Here is a 22,022-nt window from a genome sequence, read left to right as displayed (position 1 = left end):
ATCAGAATCTTCAGCTTGTCTCTGTAGACATTCTGATCACTGTATGTTGTCATCTGTTCCATAAAGATTGTCTTGTCAGCACTGGCAGTTGTTAACTGAGTTCTATTGACTATCTGCTCACTACTGAAGTCATCTTCTGATGCCCTTTGTAAGTCTGATTAGCTTTGGAAGCTAATCAGTCACCATCTGACATCAATATGAGAATTGGTCCTCCATGGAAAAGACTGCACAGTCTCAAATGAGGTTTGGTCAGCATTGAAATTCGCCACAGTGCCCTCATTAAGAGTTGCTAGCTGATTATCATAAAGGGTATTTATCTGGATCTCTTCAATAGGGACTGTCACCTTGTTTCCCATGGCTGCTGTCTTCTCGTATACAGTAAGGGCTTGGAGCTATCATTGCTATAGGTCCATGGTGAGCTTCCTGTGGACATCATCTGGTCAACCAGCACAGCATTTGCTGGCTCTGCCCGGGGTACATTAAGGGCTTTTGCAGGGTTTGTTGTTGAGACTGGCTGGGGTATAGTAGAATATTCAGAGGTCATCACTGTGGAGCTGCAGGAAGTCATGAGTCTGGGCTGACTCGCACTGGCCATCTTTACACGGGCTGTGAGAGGCCCGAAGACCTGAATGAAGCTAAGCTGGAGGTCATTCCTGGTCCTTTCATGGCAGGAAGACTTGGAGAATCTCAAGCGCCTCAGATGTTTGGAGGATGGAGTTAAGCATTTTGTGGAACTAGATTTTCAGTTGTAAGAACCTAAGCAGATCCAGAAAAGGGACTCTGATGACCATTAGCTGGTGTGATCTAGGTGGCCTGGGAGAAACCCATTTGGACCTTAAAACAGATTTTTATTGATCAGCTAGAGTATGACTCATAGAAACCAACTGAAACCTCTTAAGTGAATATGTCTGTTTGGGAATTCAAATGGAGGGTATGGAATAACTGATGCTTCTGTGGGCCAAGCTCTGTGGTATGGACATATTTCCTGTCCTACAAAGTTTCCCATAACTGATTCAGAGAAAAGGAAAGCAAACTGTGTAATTATAATGAAGCCAAAAATGCCATGCAAATTCTATAGGCTAGAAAAATGAAGTACAATGGTAGATGCAAATTAACACTGTTGAACTAATATACCTCCTTAGATTACTTTTATGCCATATGCCAGAGGACCCTCAATGGAAAATCCTAGGTAGAAGGACACTCTCTCTATGTTCCTTCCACTTCGGAGTGGAGCTGAATACACAGAAGTCACTGGTATTTTTATTTTTGCCTCTGTTCCATATTCTAGTGAGATTAGTTTGCCTTCAGCCTGGCCATCCAGCAGGCGTAGGAGGCCTTTGACCTCTCCTTTTTCCCACACTACTCCACTCTGCCAGAAGGAATTTGAATCTTGTACTTCACTGAGGTAGCGCTCAATTTCAGCCTTGTGAACAAGACTGTTAAGACCCTTTCTCTTCCCCAGGTAGAAGAGCGTGCTTGGCTGCCTGGACCTGCACATGTGCTTGTACTGTCTCCTGAATGATCGATTCAAGGATGAGACATACTTTTCTATTAGTGTGGAATCTTGATCGAGCTCTTTGTTTTCTGGCCAAAATAGGAGGCAGGCCAGGAAATAAGGATCTGGATATGAATGAGTTAGTCCCACAATCTGCAGGACCTCCCTGAGCTTTGTTTTCAGTGTGGTAAATGGCAGGATGTACTTGGAACTGGGTTTCAGACAACTGAGAATAATATTAGCCAAAATGAAATTTTGTGTGTCCTTTGTGAGTGCCTTTGACACTTGATTATTCAGGGTGCGCTGTAATAAGGAGGTGTAGTATTTCACTATATTTTCCATATTGTTAGCTTCTTTGTGGTTTGGGTTAAGATATTCGAGGAGTCCTGAAAATGTATCTGCTCGCCAAGCTTTTATCTGATTCCTACACTTCTCCTCTTGGAGTAACAGATCTTCTTTGCCCTGTAACAAGTTGGTATCCACATGGCAGAAAAGTTCTGCATATTTCTTGAAACAGTGGCTGACTTTCTTAATTACTAAGAGTTCTGTCAATTCTTTTGAAGGGTTCCTTGGTTTCAGGAGACCCATATAATTCCCCAAAAACTCAAAGCATTTTTTCAAATCTGACTGTAAATTCTGTAAGAGGGATATAAAGTTGCTGATAACAACACAATATTCATCTTTCAAGTCTGCAGGGATGGTCCCCTTTCCAGATAAAAACTGTGCCATAGATTCTTTTGACATTTCATTTTCTTTATGGAAAAGGGATGTTAGCTGAAGAAGCTGGATAGTGTCAAGACCTACTTCTATTTCCCCAAAGAAGCCGGCTGTATTGTATGTGTCATATCTTCTTTGGGACTTCTGTGGTGACCAGACCTCGGTTTCATAGTCTTTACTATCAGTCTGTTCCTGAGACTCTTTGAAGGCTTTTGAAGCCTTTTCAGCAATGTCTAGGAAATGTCATCCACACTAATACATCTGCATGTGTTATTTTTACCCAACCACTGTCTGATCTCACTTTTGTAAACTTGACCAAGTGTATCTGAAATATAGGAATTCTTAGGTGCTTTCTTTTTGGCCAGATTTGCCCAGAACAGAGCAGTGCTAAACTTCTTCTCTTTAAAATAGAAGTGTCTTGCTAAAGCTTGACAAATGAATGCACTTTGTGGGAATCGATCACTTCCTGCAGTCAAGACCTTTTCGGTTTGCTCATTCTGCAATTCTTCAATGAATGGGGAAAACAGTGTGTCTGTTTCAGCTCCATGCTCCTTGCGTTGTCTTGTAAGCAAGAGAGTTTGCATATCGTGCTTAAATTTGTCTCTTCCTAGTCCAGAATCATAGAATCTGTTCTCTTCCAGCATATTCAGTGCAATCTGACACTTATCCATTCCGTAGCTCATTTCCACTTCTTTTAAACAGTGAACAGCAATTGGGGGGTGAGTAATACGTTTGCCAGTGTACCTCCCATAATCTGAAACTGATCTGAAAATATTTTGTTCATTACATTGAAGTGGTTAATAAAGACATCTTTACTGGTAACTTGCACCCCAACAATTTCTCCATGTGGATTGTCCTTTACTCCAAAGTGCATAGTGCAATTGGTGTGTGAATTCATACAAGCCTATGCAAATCAGAAAGTCTCATTGCCAAGTTTCATCTTTATATCCTCTTGTGTCCCTGTCTCTGTTTGTCAAGTCTTTGAATTCAAGCCTAGACAGTGATTGGTCAGTGGTAGATGGAACCAAATCCTGACCAGAACTGCTTAAAAGTATAGATCTTGGTCCTCTCTTTTAACTTTAATCTCATGTTAGGACACAGATTGTGAGGCTACATTGAATAAATGTCATTCTTCTAATTTCCATGGATTTTTCTCTTCTAGTTGTCTTATTAAGGACAGGTGACACGTCTTGAATTTGAGCACAGACTGTGATTCCGTAGTTTGACGATAGGCATAAACAAAAGCTTCCTGAAAACGACTCTAGTAGGACAGAAAACAATCCTAAGACTTGACAGATGGGCTGATATGAAATTTAAATTCTTCTGCACAGTAAAGGAAGCAATTACCAGAGGAAAGAGGCAACCTTTAGCACCTAAGTCTCAGACCCAGAATTGATATCTAGTGTTAGCATACCTTCTAGTCTGCCCCACAGTTACCTGGCAACAGCCAGATATGCCTGCCACACTATAAAAGGGACTGTGCTTCCTCATTACTCTTACTCTCTTATCCTCTTGCTCTCTAGTTCTTCTCTCCCTGCCCCTTCTCCCTCTGTCCCCATACCCCTCTATCATTCTGTTTTAACATATAACAAACACATGACTTTCCTCCAGGTGGAGCTGTATCTTTCAGTGCCGTCATGTGGCTGGCTGCCCCTTCAGTGCCATCTTAACTAAGAGTCCCAGGACCATTCACCATCTTTGCTTGGTCAGTCCCCATTTGCTGCCTTTACAAGTACAGCCTGTCAAAGTCACTTAGCAATTAAGATGAGGTTTTCTTTCTATCCTTGGTAAATAATGATTTCTAAAGAGTAAATGTGATGGCCAGCTCTGTTCCGCAGGTCAGGGTCTAGCAAGAGAGTAGGGGGAAGAAGGGGAAGAGACTCAAAGAATAGAGACAAGCCAGAGAATCTGTAGTCAAGTCTCCTTTACTGTCTCTCACAGACTATATTCACACCTCCTATTGACCACCACCCCACCTACTATTATTACACCACACCACTACAAGGAAATCCTGGGTATTTATAAGCACAAACAGGAGAATACAGGTGAAAACATTTTACCACATGTACCATGTAGCTGGGGTCACTAAACAGCAAAACAAGCTATGTGGGATAAGATCTTTATCAGAGTGTGCTTCAGCTGTTGTAGGCTATTGAAAAACAAATCTCTATCAGGGTATATGGTTCCAGATGGCTGCAAAGTTGATAGCTGTTTTCTAGCCGCTTTCTGCTTAAAGTCGGCTCCCAGCAGGTCCCCCTTTTTAATTTATTTTTTCAAAAGGGAAGGCTGGGAAAACTTATGGAAACTGTAAGTTTCTGTCCTAGGTTGGAACAAAGGACTCCAGCCTCCCTTTCCTGTCCTTAGATAACTCAACAGCCATTGGTTGAGTTCCTGTCTTAGGATGGTGAGTCCTCCCTTCTTTTAGGGGCAAGGGTCTCTCTCAGTATGTTTTCTTACCTGTCATTGACTATCCGGCTTAGTGAGTAAGTTAGGGGTTAATCCTTGTCAATCTTGATGGCAGAGGTTTCAGAGTCTACTTCCAGCCTGTAATAGTGGACCTGTATGGGTTTCATTTGAATAGCATCTATCTGTTGTCATACAAAAGTCATCAGTCAGTTGAACCGCATCAACCCAAGAGAATAGAGACTTGGCAATGTCTGAATAGTCAGTATAAAAGCAACACTCTTTTTTAAGGGTAACACACAGAACTACAGAACTGATTATAGCTTTGATCTTAACAAAACAATTAAGGAAATCTCTTTCTCTGTTCAATCAATTTCAAACCCAAAAATCAACTATAATAACTGTGGTAGTGGGTTTACACAATATATCCCACAAAATTATAAGTCAGGAAATCAAGAGTCCAATAGAGCCACCCTGGAGATGCGGGTGGTGATGTATCCTTCAGCATTGAGAACTTCTCAGGTCAGGTTTGCTCATTGATCTATTCTAATTTGAAGGCAATTGTGAAGCATCTTCATGTTTTAGCATCCTTCATTGTAGCTGCCTGCAGTTATAGGTTACTGGGTTCTCCTGAGAGGAAGCCTAGGAATGAACAGGAATGGAGGGCGAGAGAATCGTGGGGCCAAGACAAAGTATTCTGATCAAGGCCTGAAGTTTAATAATTTGCTTTCACATATAAAGGGGAAGCCCCCCCCCCAGTCTCTTCTTGGTTCAGCCCAGGGGCTGGGCAAGGAGATAGCAGTCTGGAAGGTGTCAAGGCTAGCTCAGCAGGCAGTACATTCTTCTTAGCTCAGGTAGCAGGCACCAAGGCTGGTAATGCAATGCATCTCCTAGGTCCTACTGTTGCTTGGTCTATTGTGGTAAATGACTTGCAGGCCTACTCAGGCCTGGGGGAAGGGCACACTTCATATTTCCTGTAAAGAAAAAATATGCTTCTCAGGGGGTTTTCTCCTCCCTGGATTTGTTATTGCTGTCTATTTGTTTAATCAGTCTCTCTGGCGGCCAGCATGTAGCATCTGCAGTTTGGGAATATATGTAAACAGAACCTCTTCCCCAGATAAGCACTGGATCTGGCCCATTTTAGGTTCCAGTTAATGGGTCTTTCCAGAGGACTGTTGTAAAATTCTTTTTGGTATCAGGATGTCAGAATCTGTCTGCAGCAGATTTTCCTTCAGAATCTAAAGTTAAAAATTTTATAATAAAGCGTGTATGATGGATATTTCGGGGGGATCCCTTGGTAGAATACCATTCCCCGTTTTTTGTTTTTTCAAATTGACATTTAAGGGTTTGATGTGTCCTTTCTACCATATCTTGGCCCTGTAGATTATATGGAATACCTGTTTTATGTAGTATTTCCAATTTCTCACAAAATTGGTGGAAACTGGAGCTTGTATAACCTGGGCCATTGTCAGTCTTTATCTGTTTAGGTCACACTCAATAAGCAATTGTAGCAAGCATATGAGCGATTACATGCTTGCTTGCTTCTCCAGTTTGTAATGTTGCATAAATGAAACCACTGTATGTATCTACACATACTTGTATATATTTCTGTTTTCCAAATTCATTATAATGAGTAACATCCATTTGCCAGATACTGTTTGGTATCAGTCCCTTTGGATTTATACCCAAATGAGGAACTAGTAAAACTTTAACATATGATTGACATAGTTTGACAATTTGTCTAGCTTGTTCTCTGGTAATTTTAAACATAACTCTTAAGTTTTAGAATTAAGGTGATGTAACTCATGAGCCTTTATGGCCTGATCCAAATTAGATTGTGGATCTGATAAAGTCACTGTAGCTACACAAGTAGCTAGATCTGCATTGGTGTTTCCTTCAGAGAGAGGACCTGGTAGCCCAGTGTGGGCTCTCAGGTGTCCTATAAAGAATTTACACTTTCTCCTCAAAATTAATTGTTGGCACTGTAAAAACAAATCAGCTTCTTCTGAGGAATGCTTTATTTGTGTAGCAGTTTCTAATAGAGGGATAGACTGAGCTATATATGAGCTATCCGTGTAAATATATTAATAGTTTGATTTGGAAATGTTTGAAACACCGCAATAACAGCATGCAATTCAACCAATTGAGCTGACACAGATGATGTAGCAAAGGAGATTACTTGATCTTTAAAGGCATAAGCAGCTGTTCCTGATGAGGAACCATCAGTGAAAACTAGCAATGCTTCCTTGATAGGTGCATGTGCAGTACGAGATGGAAAAACAAATTCATGGCGATTATAAAACTGAACCAATTTATCTGGTGGATAATGATTATCTATCTGACCAGCAAATGAGGCACATATAATAGGCCAAACTTCATAATTTTGCATAAGCCAATCAACCTGATGCCTTGTATAGGGTTGTACTATGATATCAGGATATTTTCCAAAATATTTTTGACTGTTATCTCTAACATAATCATATCTGCTACAGGTGCATAGTATAGATTAAGAACCTTCTTAGGAGATAAGGGAAAGATGAACCCATAATATGGGTGCAGTTTGCCAAAAAACTGCAGTAGCTGTTAGTTTAGTGTTAAAAATAAGAAAATATAAAGGCTTAGAATAATTAATATGAGTTACAAATAGGGATGAAATAGTACTCTCCACCTTCTGTAAAGCTTTTCTACCGTCCTCCGTTAAAAGTCCTGCCAGATTTAGGGTCAGACTCTCCTCTAAGATATCAAACAGGGGCTTCAATTCTCCCGTCGTAAGTTTCAAATATGGTTGTAGCCAATTAATATCTCCCAATAGTTTTTGAAAATCATTAAGTGTCTTAAGGGAATCAGTCTTCAGTGTGGCCTTATTATTAATAATACGTGGACCATTAATCTGAAATCTTAAATAAGTATATGGATCTTGTAATTGTATCTTTTCTGGTGCTATTTGTAACCCTGCAGTCTGTAAAGCTGTTCTAAGATCAACAAAGCACTGGAGTACCTGTTTCCCATCTTTTTCAGCTATCAAAATATCATCTATAAAATGAATCATGTAGATTTGTTTCCACATAGTTCTAACACCCTCTATGGCAGAAGCCACAAATTTTTGGCACAAGGTAGGACTGTTAGCCATACCCTGAGGCAAGACCTTCCATTGATATCTTTTCATAGGTTCTCTAAAGTTTATAGAGGGAACACTGAAAGCCAAGCGTTTTCTATCATTAGGATGCAAGGGGATAGTTTAAAAAAAAAAAAAAAAGTCTTTTAAATCTATAACTATTTTATAATAACCTAAAGGTATGGCCACCGGTGTGGGCAGCCCTGGTTGTTAGGCTCCCATTTTAATCATGGTTGTGTTAACAGCCCCTCAAGTCTTGTAACAATCTCCACTTTCCTGACTTTTTCCTAATGACAAATATTGGGGTGTTCCAGGGAAAGTTACTCTCTTCTAAATGTCCTGCCTGTAATTGCTCCTGCACTAGCAATTGGGCAGCTTGTAATTTTTTGGGGGTTAGGGACCACTGATCCATCCAGATGGGTGAGTCCCCCTTCCAGGCGATGGGATCTGCACAACACCCTAGGGGTTCAGCTGAATCAGTAGCTCCCATCAAAAATACCCTAAGCCTCTTCTTTGTTACCTTAAACCTCAGTAGGATGAGTAATTCTATCTTTACCTTTTCCTAATCCTTTGGGGAAGGCTCAGAGTTTACCATTTGAGCCATGGTTACTTCATTAGGGCTGCACATAATTAATCCCAACTGGGATAACAGATCTCTGCCCCAGAGATTAATAGGAAGGCCTGGGATGACATAGGTTTGTTTATTTCCTGTATTTCCTTCTTTATCCTTCCACGTCAGCACCTTAGAGCTTTGCTGTGCATTTTGACTTTGGCCAATACCCCTTAGATTGGTTAAGGTTGGGGTCAGAGGCCAGGTGGCAGGCCAATCACTTTGTTTTAGGATAGTCACATCAGCTCTCGTGTCAACCAAGCCTTGGAATGTCTTTCTATCTAGCCATAGTGTCATCATAGGTTTTTGTTTAACTATAGGCTGTACACAATATGTATCAGGAACCAAAGCCTTGATCCCCTCTTTTAGGATTCTTATGTTTGTGATTAGTAGGGTACAATGAAAGTAACAATCCAAAGAGGATAGGTGGCTATCCTCTTTCCTGTAGGAATGGTGACTATGTTCTGAATTGCCTGTGCCATTACCTTAATCTTACCCTGATAATCATTATCTATATAAGTCCAGGAAAAATTTGTAGTCCCTGCATAGAAGTACTGCTTCTTCCCACTATCAGGCCAAACACATTTGGATAAAGTGGTCCAAACACTCCAGTGGGTAAGGCCTGAGGTCCCATTTCTGGAGTTAATACTGTGTAGGTGGCAGAACTGAGGTCTAGTCCTCTGCTTCCTGGTGTTGCTCAACTGAGTTCGGAAAGGGATTGGTGTTTGCTGGTATGACACTGACTGCTCCATAAGCCTGTTTTGGCTTGCGTCAGTTTAGGGCCTGGACTTGGCCCCTGTTCCCATTTCCCTGACTATGGGAAAGGGTGTTACCTTGTGTGTCTCGTTTAGACCTACAATCACTAGCCCAATGCCTTCCACGTTTGCAATGTGGGCAGAGTCCAGGCTGTTTTCTGGGCTGTCTCTGGCTTAACTCATTTTCTATCTTGCAATCTCTTGCAAAATGTCCAGGTTTGCCACATTTAAAACAGGCTTTTCTGTCTCTATTTGCCAAAAAATCTCTTACAGATTGTCTTTGCATGGCAGCCGCCATTGCTAAGCCCTGTTGGTAAGAGGGAACTATGTCAGAACAAAGTCTGATATATCCTGTAAGGTCTGTCTTCTTCCTATAGGGTCTAATGGCCGCTTGGCAGGCAGGATTGGCATTTTCATATGCAAGTTGTTTCACATAATCTACACCTGCCTCTGCATTACCAAAAATCCTCCCTGCTGTTGTCATTAATTGATGAACAAAGTCAGAAAATTGTTCTTCAGGCCCTTGCCTGACTGTTGTTAAAGATTCACCAGGGTCTCCCTTTGTTGGGAGTTTATGCCAAGCCTTCATGGCTGCATTTTGAATTTGAGCATATAAACCTGGGTCATATTGTATCTGGTTATCATTAGCAGTAAATTGCCCTTCTCCTACTAAGGCATCAAAAGACCAACCATTGCTTGCCTGAATGTTTCTCTTAGCTGTCTCTTTACAATTCTCATGATACTCTGATTTCCAAATAAGATAGTCTCCACCACTAAGAACTGCTCTCACTAATGTATTCCAATCACTAGGAGTCATCCACTCCTCTGCAACAAACTCTAAAATTGTAAGAGTAAAGGGAGCAGTGGCACTATATTGTGATACTGTATTTTTTTAATTCTTTAATAATTTGAAAATTAAACCCTGTGTGATGTCTCCAAGCAACCCCTTGATCATCTCTGGTCTCTGATATAGGAAAAGCCTCAGCCTTTCCCTCCTCTGGCTGATCTGTAGCTGAACTAAAAGATAGGGGCTAGAGGATAGGGGGCTGCCTTTGGACTCTGGGTTGAGGAACACAAGGAGTCATAGGATTTTCGAAGTTAGTCTCTTGAGACCTCTTCCCTGTCCTTAATTTTTGTAACTCATTACTTAAGTCCTGATACTTTTTCTAACTCTATCAGTTTAAGAATAGAAATTTTGTCCTGTAACTCCTTTCTGGGATCTACAACCACTGTCTCCACTGGGGGAGCACTTGGAGGTGGAGGCACGTAGGGAGGGGGCCTTTCAGCATCATGAGATTTGACTTCCTCTAGGTCAGCACAATCTGGCTCTGACAAATTGTCATCAAGCTTTGGTTGTATTTTGGATTCTAACTTACGCTTCTTTTTATTTTGAACATAAAAGACAGCACTCAAGAACAAAAGCAGAAAATTAACACATGTGAGCAGCAAACAACAAAACCAAAACAGAGTTGAATTCAGGTTGACTAATTTCTTGTCCCATTTTCCTTACCTTTCTCGAAGCGGCAGATACGTGATCACCTTCTGATTTTTTTCAGTCGACCCTTCTTCCAGTAATTTCCCTCACTGGATCTCTTGTTCTTGCTGCCCCACATTAGGCACCAAACTATAATGGCTCGCTCTGTTCCCCAGGTCAGCGTCTAGCAAGAGAGAGAGTGGGGGGAAGAAGGGGAAGAGACTCAAAGAATAGAGACAAGCCAGAGGATCTGTAGTCAAGTCTCCTTTACTGTCTCTCACAGACTATATTCACACCTCCTATTGACCACCACCCCACCTACTATTATTACACCACAGCACTACAAGGAAATCCTGGGTATTTATAAGCACAAACAGGAGAACACAGATGAAAACATTTTACCACGTGCACCATGTAGCTGGGGTCACTAACAGCAAAACAAGCTATGTGGGATAAACAAGATATTTATCAGAGTGTGCTTCAGCTGTTGTAGGCTATTGAAAAACAAGTCTCTATCGGGGTATAAGGTTCCAGATGGCTACAAAGTTGATAGATGTTTTCTAGCCACTTTCTGATTAAACCTGGCTCCCAACGAGTAAAAAGTTAAATATCACTGCCTTAAATATATATTTAGCCTTGGTTTTGCTACTGTCATTAGTTACAGTGTGCTCTCTTTATTTGTGACATACATTCTTAAACAAATAATCAGTGTCCAGTCCAGCTGGACAATCAAATTGGGACCCCCAGACCTTGGGGAGAGGACTGAGATATGTGAGAACATTAAGAGGCAAAGCAAGTCAAGAAGTCGGATCAAGCTGGCAAAGATTTCATTGGTCACACCAGTTATATACTCTTAAAACCACAATATGTGGAGGAACAGGAAGAGACAGGGGTCTTTGCAGGTGGAGGAAACTAGCTGCAGCTGTGGGGGTCTAACTATATTATACCTGTTGTTCTCACAAAGCCTTGCCATTTCCAGGGATCCTAAAAACATCTATCTAGCAGGATGTTGGCTAAATCTAAAGATCAGGAGGATGGGTTACCAGAGTAGATTGCTATGAGGCCTTGTTTGAAGCTCTGAGAACTGAAAATACAGCAAGCAAATCATGGAAAGTAAACAGAAAAATAGTAGAAGAGCCAAGAGTGAGTGTTTGCCAAGAGTAAGGCCTTGCCATGGCTTCCCACAACACAGGTTGTCTAACTTAGATATGCTTACTAGATACTGGATCTCAGTCTTGACAGAAATCAGCTAAACATAATGTAAAATGTTTGAACTTCTTATGACAGACAGAGATTCCAAAGCCTAACAGTGATCCTTACCTGGATTATGGTATGATAACTGCTGAGAAACACTGCTTCATTGCCTTACCTGCTGCCAGGGATTAGTCTACACTGTGGACAAAAGATACCCGGAGAGTTAACTATCTCATATTTCGTAACTCAAGGTGGGTCATTTCTCCAATGTACCTACTCCACAGAAAAAAAGCGTTTCATCTTTTGGGCCTGACAGCCAGACTGACTCTGCCTAAGTTACAATGGAGACCACGGGGACCTGGAAACTGTTTAGGTAGTGGACTATATAGATCAACCTCTGTCATTTTAATTAATGCATGACACCTAGATTATAATTTATTCTTCCCAGATTTCTGACTACATTGACAGCTAAGCTAACTGTAGCTTGACAGCTAGAAACAGACCTCTACGTCCTTACCCAAGGTAATCTAACACCTTATTAGCTCATTAGTAAATTTGTTAACTAGCTAAGACTGACAGAACTCTTATCAGAGTCAGGTCGATTTGCCTTGCACATTCAGATGTAAGCTTTCACAGATGTACTTCTTTATCTAAACTCAGTTTCCAGTGATTAAGTGCTTCATATTTCTTTTCCTTGCTATGCCACTGTCCTAAACATTAACCAATAATATATAGAGAGTTCTTATAAATTAGCCTAACCCTAATAGAACATTCCACTATACAATCCACTTATATAATCACAAGTTCAGTTAAAGTGTTTCTTATGATAAATCTATACTACAGCTTTCATGGCTAAAAATATAAGTTTCTTTTGGTTATCTTTTAACTATGGACTTAAGGTGTTTCTCATACTAAACTATATGATCAACTATCATATTCACAAAGTTGTCAAATTTTTGAGTTTTCTCTAATTATATTTTAAATGTAATATATTCAGTCTTCTAGACAGAAGGAAAAAGCCCTTCTGTGGGAAGAGTAAGGAGAGGAAGAGGAAAAGGAAGAGGAGGAGCTAGGGAGAGTGGAGATGTAGGAGCAATGGAGGGCCATGCAGGTGTGGAGAGCAGTCACGGGTAACAACTTTTATTTAGAGTTAGCTAATTGGGAAACAACTCTCTTTGTATGGGCATATTGTTATTGAGCATTACCAAACATATATAGCCTTTGATTAATCTTTAAACATTAGAGTTTCATAATACTTGTATTTTTTTTTTAATGTGAATGTGAGAATGTGAGTGATTAGCGATGATAGTAGTCACATGACTCCAGCTTAGGAACTGGGAAAAAAAAAAACCCTGCTGGCAGGCAGGTCCTCTGCTTGAGAGAAAATAAAGGCTGCTCTGAGCCAAGAGAGCCAAATAAGCCTTCGTTATGGAACAGTTACTGATTTAAGTATAAAGTTAAAATATAGGGATTATTTGGTTTTAGGAAAGATTTATAAACAGATTTGTCCGAATCACATGGGGATTATTGACCACAGTTTGCAGTTTAGATAGGGAAAATTGTCACCGGCTCTAGAGTAGAGAGTACAGTGTATAAGTGGAAGCTGCTCTGGAGTACAGAGCCAAACACATAGATGGTATAAATACAAAAAAAAAAAAAAAAAAAAACAAAAAAAAAAAAAAAAAAAAAAAAAAAAACAAACAAACAAAAAAAAAAAACCTGTTCTAGTCAGAGGGCCGAACAGAAAGATAGTGTAAATCAGGTGTATTCAGATGATATAAAGTTAAATTGCCTCACAGGAGACTCGGGTTCTTTCTAACGTGGGCCCCACAGGAATTCTGGGTTCATTTCTTGCTTGGCAAAATAGGGAAAAACATGAGTGGGAAAGAGGTCAAGATGAAGGTTTTTCTGGTTACTGGTTCAAGGATATTCTTTTTAGGGAAAAAGATTTTGGCTGTGTTTTTTCAGAAGAGATGATTAAGGTACTTCTACCTCCCAGAATTATATGGATTACACATGACAGAGGCAGGCCACCAGAATACTAGATTCCAGAATTCAAACAAAAATTTATCTTGATACTAAAATTTGTTTTGAGAATTATATATTGCAGAATACACAGCCTTGGTGTATCTACTCATCAAGCAAGCTGAGCAGACCTGCTCGAATCTCTGATGTCCTAAAAATTCAGCTGGATGCAGTGAAGACACAAACGTCAGAGGCCTACCAATTTACCCTTCTCCCTGCCCCTCTTCTAATATCTCAATGCCCAAATTCAGCTTGAAGAAGTTAATGAAGAGTCGGCGCCCCTATTCCTTGGGCTTGGGGACTGAGGTGGTTAATATTAGGCTGTCCTTCTAGGGGAAAGTAATGGTTTTTTTTTTGTTTTGTTTTGTTTTTTTGTTTGCTTTTTTGTTTTTTGGAATAGGGAAGAATAGTTAGAATTGATTACTTAGCTATAACCTAGTTGGTAGAAATCTGTATAAGTGTTATTAAGCTAAAGTTATATTTCTTTAATGGTACAAAATTTATTTTGATTTCAAATTTAAGATTTTCATTGTTATGAGTTTCTTGTTAATATAAAAGTAAGATTAATATTGTTACTCTCATAGGCATTGTGCCTATATAACACATTTAGGAATACAAGGCTTAGACCCAGTCCTTCAACTTTTTAAAACTGATTTGAGATGGTTAGCCTGTGAGTTAAGAGCCTATAGTAATTGCATGGCTCTGAGTTTATCGTTAGGATGTTTTCTAGATTTTAATTAGAAATAGTGGAAAGGACTTAACGAACAACAGTCCAGATTGCTTTACATAGATAGTTGGTTTTCAAAAACGTCAGAAGTCCACAGAATTGACATTACAAACATTTCTGTATTAATGTTCATTTTGATTAGAGACCTTGTCTGCTCCTGACAGCTTCCCTGTCTTGGATTCTAAGAAGAAATTGAGCATCTTTGGAGTTACTTCAGTTGCAGTGAGACAGCCACTAGGCAAAAATTGCCTCTTTTCATCTACAGACAAATTACTGTCCAGAAAAGGACACACTTGCAGAATAGTCGACTGATTATGTCTGCCAAGACAGAGTAATCAGCCCTTAATAATTCTGCATTACTAGGTCTGTCAGATGATCCTGGGCCAGAAGGCTGAAGATCAGATGCTCCAACGTTTTGTAGTATTGGGACTGTCCAGGTGTTCAGCAGTCTCTATAAATTGGCTAAGTTTTAGAAGCTATGCTTTGTGCTTCCCATAATTTCAGTTAATTCAGTCATTCTAAATTTCTGACGGGGTTGAAGACATATAGTTTCATAGCCAACCCAGGCTATTTACTTTGAGAGAACAGATTTGAGAAGATAGTTTTCAGATAACATTTATTCTAAAGCCAGGGCATAAGCCAGGTTCAGAACTAAGTCTTTTAGTTAGAAGAGATGACAGAGGTTCTATTTAGTCAAAAAAAAATGATGGACTGGGTATTAAGTTTATCTAGTACCTTACTGATACAAATTGGTATACTTATGCTCTAGTTGTATTTTGTGAGAAAGTTTTTTTTTTATCTTAACAGAAAGGGTGATATGTAGGAAGAGCTAAGGTGGGAGGAGTAAGGAGAGGAAAAGGAAAAGGAAGAGGCAGGAGCTAGAGAGAGTAGAGACATAGGAGGATGGAGATCCACGCAGATATGGAGATCAGTCATGGGTAACAACTTTTATTTAGATTTAGCTAATTGGGAAACAACTCTCTTTGTATGGGCATATTGTTATTGAGCATTACCAAACATATAAAAGCCTTTGATTAATCTTTAAACATTAGAGTCTTATTTTCTTACTGGACCTGCATGGATGGTGGGATGGTCTGGGTAATGCCCAGCCTTGAGGAGACAGTGTGGAAGATTGGCAGAGCCATCTCCCATGCTGGCATCTCGTGGGTGGCAGGGCTGGTCTTTCTGGATGGCTGTTTCTAGCTGCAGAGTGCACTTGGCCTCTGGCCACAGAACATGGTGGCTGAGCTAGGCAGAGCCACCACAGCTTAGCTTGACCAGTGGACAATTTTTAAATAATTACAACACCCTTCTTGTTCCTTCTGTTACACAAAAGTTTTTTGTTTTTTTTTTTTTGTTTTTTTGTTTTTTTGTTTTTTTTTTTTTTTTTGTCTTCCCTAAGCTCATCTTAAAAAATTGTCATGTTAACAAATCTGGTTTGTAAACTTATAAGGTACAGGAAACTCACTCAGATCTTCCTCTCATGGACCAAATAAACTCTATTCAGATAAGTACACCTGCCAATCAGTAGCCTAAGTTCCTATTTTCTACCTATCCCAGAGGGTAGGATTCATCTCCTTTGCCCTGGGATTGGGACTTCCCTCACCTCCAACCACCAAAATGCCCTGGCCCAGGGCATTCAAGACCTTAGGGAAGGGGGCAAAAGAATGAAAGGACAAGAGACACAAAGTAAGTCTGGGGTTGTGATTAAACTCTGAAACTTTAATTTTGGGGGCAGGTTATAAGGACACAGCAAAACGGGAAGTTTGGGTGAGGGTCATTGCTTAGGGCTATTCTACTATTGAATACTTATTGTCTAAGACCAGTCCACTGTCATATCCTTATTGCCCTAGACCATCCCGTTGTCATAACAGGCTCCCAGGAAAGGCCAGATGTTGTTCTAAGTTCCTGGGACCCGAGACCTGAGAATGTTCTTTCTTAACCTTGTACTGACTAGTTTTTAGAACAGCAGATAATTTCCTGGGTTTGGCTCCCAGCATCTGCTCCCTTTTAACAGTTTTAAAGGAGGCTGGCAGGCGAATGTGGACATTAAGAAATCTCATTGGAAGATAGATGGGCATTGACCAGAGGGGGAAAACATTGACCTGATCCTCCCAGTATCATTTGTAATGGTGTCTTTTGGGGGAGGAGAGGGTTATTTGTCTCATGGGCCACATAGGATATTGAGGGTCCTAGTTGGGTGCTTTGAGACACAAGAAAACAACACCAACCTCTATGCAATCAGGTTTGCTTTCCACAGGACTCAGAAGTGGACAGTTTGGGTCCTCCCCCTGTGGTACCTCATCACACACCTCTTATAGGTACTCACATTACGTTTATGCCATGCCGAACCAACGTGCATAGATCTGAGTTCTATGCTGCTCCTAGAGGAGATATATCATTGCAAGGCTCAGCCAACTCAAACCTATGATAATGCACTTGTAGAGGTTTAGATGCCATGGAGTCAGTTTGTTGCTTTACAAAGCCAATGAGTCTGTTAAAGGCCCAAGGGCTGAAAGCCTGAAAGCCGAACAGGACTGACCACTGGACCCAGGATAGAGGGGGATAAGGGTGGTAAGCCAAGGAGAAGCAGAAAACCAGTTTTTCTTGTTCTCACTGTTTCTTTCACCATTCTTTCTGATCTTGGCCACACTATCTCTAACTAGCCTGGTGTGGTCAGTATAAAAACAGCATTCCTCCTTGAGGGCGGCACAGACCCCTTTGCTGAAGGATAAACAGATGAAGGATTTTTCTCTGATGCCAATCTCTAGCTGTTCGATGTCCTTGTCAATGGCCCTGTCAAGGTTCTGAGTAGTACAAGTTCTGAGGCCTGCATCAGGATCAGAACTTCCAACAGCAATCACCATGGGTGGCTCATTTTTATCTGGAAAGGAAAATAGAAGGGAATTCTCAGGGAGATCTCTCTTCCCTGGATTTCAATTGTTATCCATTTTATCTACAATTGGGTCTGGTTTTGTGGAGGTATCTGTCTGTTTTGCCAGTCTTTCTGTGCCTTCTAGCTGTGCCTTCTTTGGTGTCAAACAGACATTATTGATCCTCAGCCCCATATGAGAACAGAGTTTGGGCTGTTCCATGTAAAGGTAAGAGGGTCCTTCCACATAACTGTGGCATAATTTTTATTAGTCTCAGGATGCCAGAGGCGATCGGCAGCAGATTTGCCATGAAAGTCCAGATTTAGAAAATTGAGAACAAACAAGGCATGATGGAGAGTATTTCTAGGAGACCCCTTCTGGGGGTATAATTCACCCTTCTTTAACTTATGTAGAGTATTCTTGATAGTTTGGTAGGAACGTTCAACAATACCCTGTCCTTGAGGATTATAAGGAATGCCAGTAATATGTCTGATTTGTAATTGGTGGCAAAACTCTTGAAAGTTTTTGCCCGTGTTCCCCAGGACCATTGTCAGTCTTAATAATCTTAGGCTTACCCATGACGGAGAGACAGTCTAAAACGTGGGCTGTAACATTGAGAGACAGTTCAAAACGTGGGCTATAACATTTTTAGAAGCCTCTCTGGCATGTAAAGTAGCAAAAACAAATCCACTAAAGTTGTCTATGGTCACATGGAGATATTTAAAATTCAGGAATATGTGTGACATCCATTTGCCATATTTTATTTGGAATTAAACCTCTGGGATGAACACCCAGATGGGGGGTGGGCAACAGTGTGACACAGGCGGGGTATTGTTTAACAATCTGGTGTGACTGTTCATGGGTAATCTTAAAAAGTAAATGAAGGGTCTGGGAATTTAAATGATGTAAGGCATGACCCTTCCGGGCCTGTTCTACAGAGCCTAACAACACTGGGAAGGTCAAGCGGGTGGCAGCATCTGCACAGGCATTTCCTCTAGAAAGATGACCAGGCAAATCGGAATGAACATGGAGATGTCTAACAAAAAAAGGGATGGCTAGAGGCAATCAATTTTTGAAGCTGAGAAAAAAGAGGGGCAGCAGCATTTGTAGAGTGTCTAATATATGGGACCGTCTCCAGAGTGGGAACAGAGTGAGCAATATAGGCACTGTCAGTATACAAATTAAAGGGGCGATTTATTAATAACTGAAAAACCTTTATTACTGCAAAAACGTTCTACAAGTTGGGCCAATTTAAAGGGGGGAACAAATAGGGTAGCCTGTCCATCTATAACGTAAGCTGCCATTCCATTAGAGGAGCTATCAGTAAACACCAAACAAGCACTTGATATTGATTGAGAGGAGATGAACTTTGGGAAAATAAAGGGATGAATCTTAGCAAAGTGAAGCAATTTATCAGCAGGGTAATGATTATCAATTATTCCCAAGAAAGAGGAGCAAGGTATGGGCCACTCATCTGTGGTTTGCATGAGCCAATCTAGTTGATTTTTAAAATATGGCATAATTATTTTATCAGCATCTTTTCTAAAAAAAACTGGTGACTGTTCACATCCTAAAAGAATAAGCTTAGCAACCAGGGAGATATAAGGGGCAAGTACTTTGGGGGGTGGGGGGGAGAAGCTGAAAAGTGAACCCAGAGAAGAGGGCCATGTTACCAAAACAGTCCTGTAGGTGTATGTGATGTGGCACAAATAACAGGAGTGGTGTTTCATAAGAGATAAAGAAAACTCCCTGTTCTTGGATGGCTTTTTCTACCAACCGTAAGGCACATGTAGCTGCAGGGCTCAAGGAATGAGGGGAGGGGGATGGAATCCCCCTTAAGAACACTGAAAAGTGGCTTAAGCTCCCCAGTAGTAAGTTTAAGATAAGGTCTGATCCAATTTATATCACCTAACAATTTTTGAAAATCATTAAGTGTTTTCAAATGGCCTACTTGGAGCTGGAGTTTTGGGGTAATAATTTTCTGATGGCACAGCTCAAAGCCTAAATAAAAATAAGAATTCTTTTGCTGAATTTTATCAGGGGCAACCTGGAGTCCTCTATCTGCCAGCTTCTGTGACAATTCTTGAAAGCAGTAATTGGGTACTATCACATCCCGCCAGAAGAATATCATCAGCATAATGGACAATGTAAATGGAAGGCCAAATTTTACGAAAGGGATCAACTACTTGTGCCACAAATTTTTGACATAAAGTGGAACTGTTAGCCATGCCCTGGAGTAGGACCCACCACTGAAAACGTGGCATAGGCCCTTTGAAGTTGGTTACTGGCAGGCTAAAGGCAAACCACTGTCTATCTTCAGGGTGTAAGGGAATGGTAAAAAAAAAAAAAAAAAAGCAATCTTTGGGGTCTATTATTATCTTAAAAAATCCAGCAGGAATGGCCACAGGGGTGGGCAATCCAGGTTGTAAGGCTCCCATAGTAAGCATATTTTTATTAGTTTCTCTTAAATCTTGTAACAGTCTCCACTTGCCTGCTTTTTCTTAATAACAAAGATAGGTGTGGTCCAAGGGGAGGTGGTAGGTTTAATATGGCCAGCAGCAAGTTGTTCCTGTACTAACATTGTTGCTGCAGCCGGTTTTTCTGAGGTTAATGGCCATTGATCAACCCACACGACTTCATCTGATTTCCATGTAATCTTGTCTGCTTGGGATACAGGGATGTCAACAGCCATTAGGGTAAATTTAGAGTATGACTCTGCCCCATAAATTAACAGGTAAGTCTGGCACAACATAAGGCTGTACTGTACCAGAATTGCCTTCTTCATCTACCCATGTAAGGACCTTAGAGCTTTGTTGGGGATTAGAGGTTTGTCTGATGCCCTTTAGATGTGTTACTGAGGCTGTCAGAAACCAGGGAGGAGGCCAGTTTTATTGTGAAACAATTGTGGCATCGGCTCCCATGTCTATAAGGCCTTCAAAGGCTTTTCCCTCTAATTTAAGAAGGGGTCTATCTTGGGTAACTTGCTGGACCCAATAAACATCGAATGGACCTAGGTTATTAGAGCTCCTAGATTCTCGAAGGAATCTTTGATTAGGATGTTTAAGTGAGACTAAAAGCAATTGAGCAATTCTCTGTCCTGATTTAACAGCCACGGGACCAGAAGTGGACAAGGTCAGGATCTTTATTTCACCTGTATAATCATTATCAATTACTTCTGGGAAGATATTTAAACCCCTGAGGGTGGAACTTGCACACCCAAGGAGAAATCCAAAGGCATTTAGGGGGCAAGGGGCCAAAGACCCCAGTGTGTAGGACTTGTGTCCCCATCTCAGGTGTTAATATTATATCTGTGGAGGAACAGAGGTCCAGTCCTCCACTGCCCGTGGTGCAACACTTGAGTTGCAGGGAGACAACACTTGAGTCTGAGGGGTTAATGTTTGAGGGACAAATCTGACAGCCCCAGGGTCTCAGGTTTGGGGCCAGGGGATGGTCCCTCTGGAGGTTTCCCTGCTTCTGAGGCAAGGTATTATTTTGTATTTTTGTCTTGGAATGGCACTCTGAAGCCCAATGCCTCCCTCGCTGGTAGAGGGGACACAAGGAGGCAGGGAGTTTATATTCTACCTTGGGGGCTTTGCACTCCCTAGAGAAATGTCCTGGCTGTTTGCAATTAATGCAAGCTTTTGGAGGGCCACCTTGCTTGGAGTCCTTAAGGGCAGCTCCAATGGCAAGTCCTATCACATGGGCTGAGCCAATTCCTGCAACACAGTTTTATATAATCAGAAATTTCAGCACCACTAGGGTGGGGCCGTAGAGTGGCCTGGCAGGCAGGGTTTGCATTCTCAAATGCAAGGTGTTTGAGAAAGGCACTTTCTTTTCATCATGACCGACAAGCCTCTCAGCTGCATCAGTAAGGAGGCTGATAAGTTACTGTATGGCTCTCGGGACCCTGGCGGACCTGGACAAGAGAAGTGGTTGCTGACCCTTTAGGAGGGAGTCATTTCCAAGACCTAAGACCCGCATTTTGAATTTGGGCTAGAATTCCAAGAGGGAACCAAGCCTGTATCATAAGGGCTCTTTCCCAAAAGTTTATCTTTGGTCCACTTCTTTGAAGTTTTACTCTCAGAATTGCAAACAAAATCAGTCTTCCAAAGAACATAGTCGCCTCCTGACAGGGTGGCATGTGCCAAAACATACCAATCATTAGGGACAAGCCACCGATCACTCAAATTTTCAATTAGAGATATGGTAAAGGATGCTGTCTGGGCCATAATTTGTTACTGCCATTTTAAAATCTTTTACATGTTTGAACCTTAGACGGCTTGCTCTTTTTACTTCATCGCCCTCACTTTCTGAGTCTCCAGAGGCTTCGATTTTTTCATTGTCAGAGGTTTCATTGCCCAAAGGCATTGTATCCTCATTGTCTTCCCCAGCAAGGGGGTCATTATGGGGGGAGATAGCCATTTTGCTCCTTGTGATGACAGGAAAGGCCAATATAGGTTTTTGAGATTTGGGCTTCGATTTATTTTTGGAGATGGTGGGTATGGGGAGAAAGAAATTAATTCTAAATCAAGAGCTCGCAGTTCTTTTCTTAACTGCAAATGTTCCCGTTTTTCCTCTATTAACTTTCTAAGGGAAGCCATTTTTTTGTGAAAGTTGTGCTTTAGCTTTGGTGG

At 41.0% G+C, this 22,022-nt stretch overlaps 1 protein-coding gene across 1 annotated transcript; it reads right to left on the bottom strand.

Annotated features, from left to right (window-relative positions):
- Positions 1 to 1,109: 1,109 nt before the first annotated feature.
- On the bottom strand, positions 1,110 to 21,810 carry LOC117720460 (sterile alpha motif domain-containing protein 9-like). Its single transcript, XM_076913174.1, is given in 5 exon segments — positions 1,110 to 2,454; positions 2,457 to 2,977; positions 16,997 to 17,322; positions 20,971 to 21,104; positions 21,696 to 21,810. Coding segments are annotated over 5 exon segments (2,412 nt in total). The 3' UTR covers positions 1,110 to 1,138.
- Positions 21,811 to 22,022: the final 212 nt, after the last annotated feature.

Source organism: Arvicanthis niloticus, chromosome 15, assembly GCF_011762505.2.
Source record: "Arvicanthis niloticus isolate mArvNil1 chromosome 15, mArvNil1.pat.X, whole genome shotgun sequence".
In the NCBI taxonomy this organism is placed as follows: domain Eukaryota; kingdom Metazoa; phylum Chordata; class Mammalia; order Rodentia; family Muridae; genus Arvicanthis; species Arvicanthis niloticus.
Note: the sequence above shows the minus strand (reverse complement) of the source record. Positions and strands in the feature narration are given on the sequence as shown.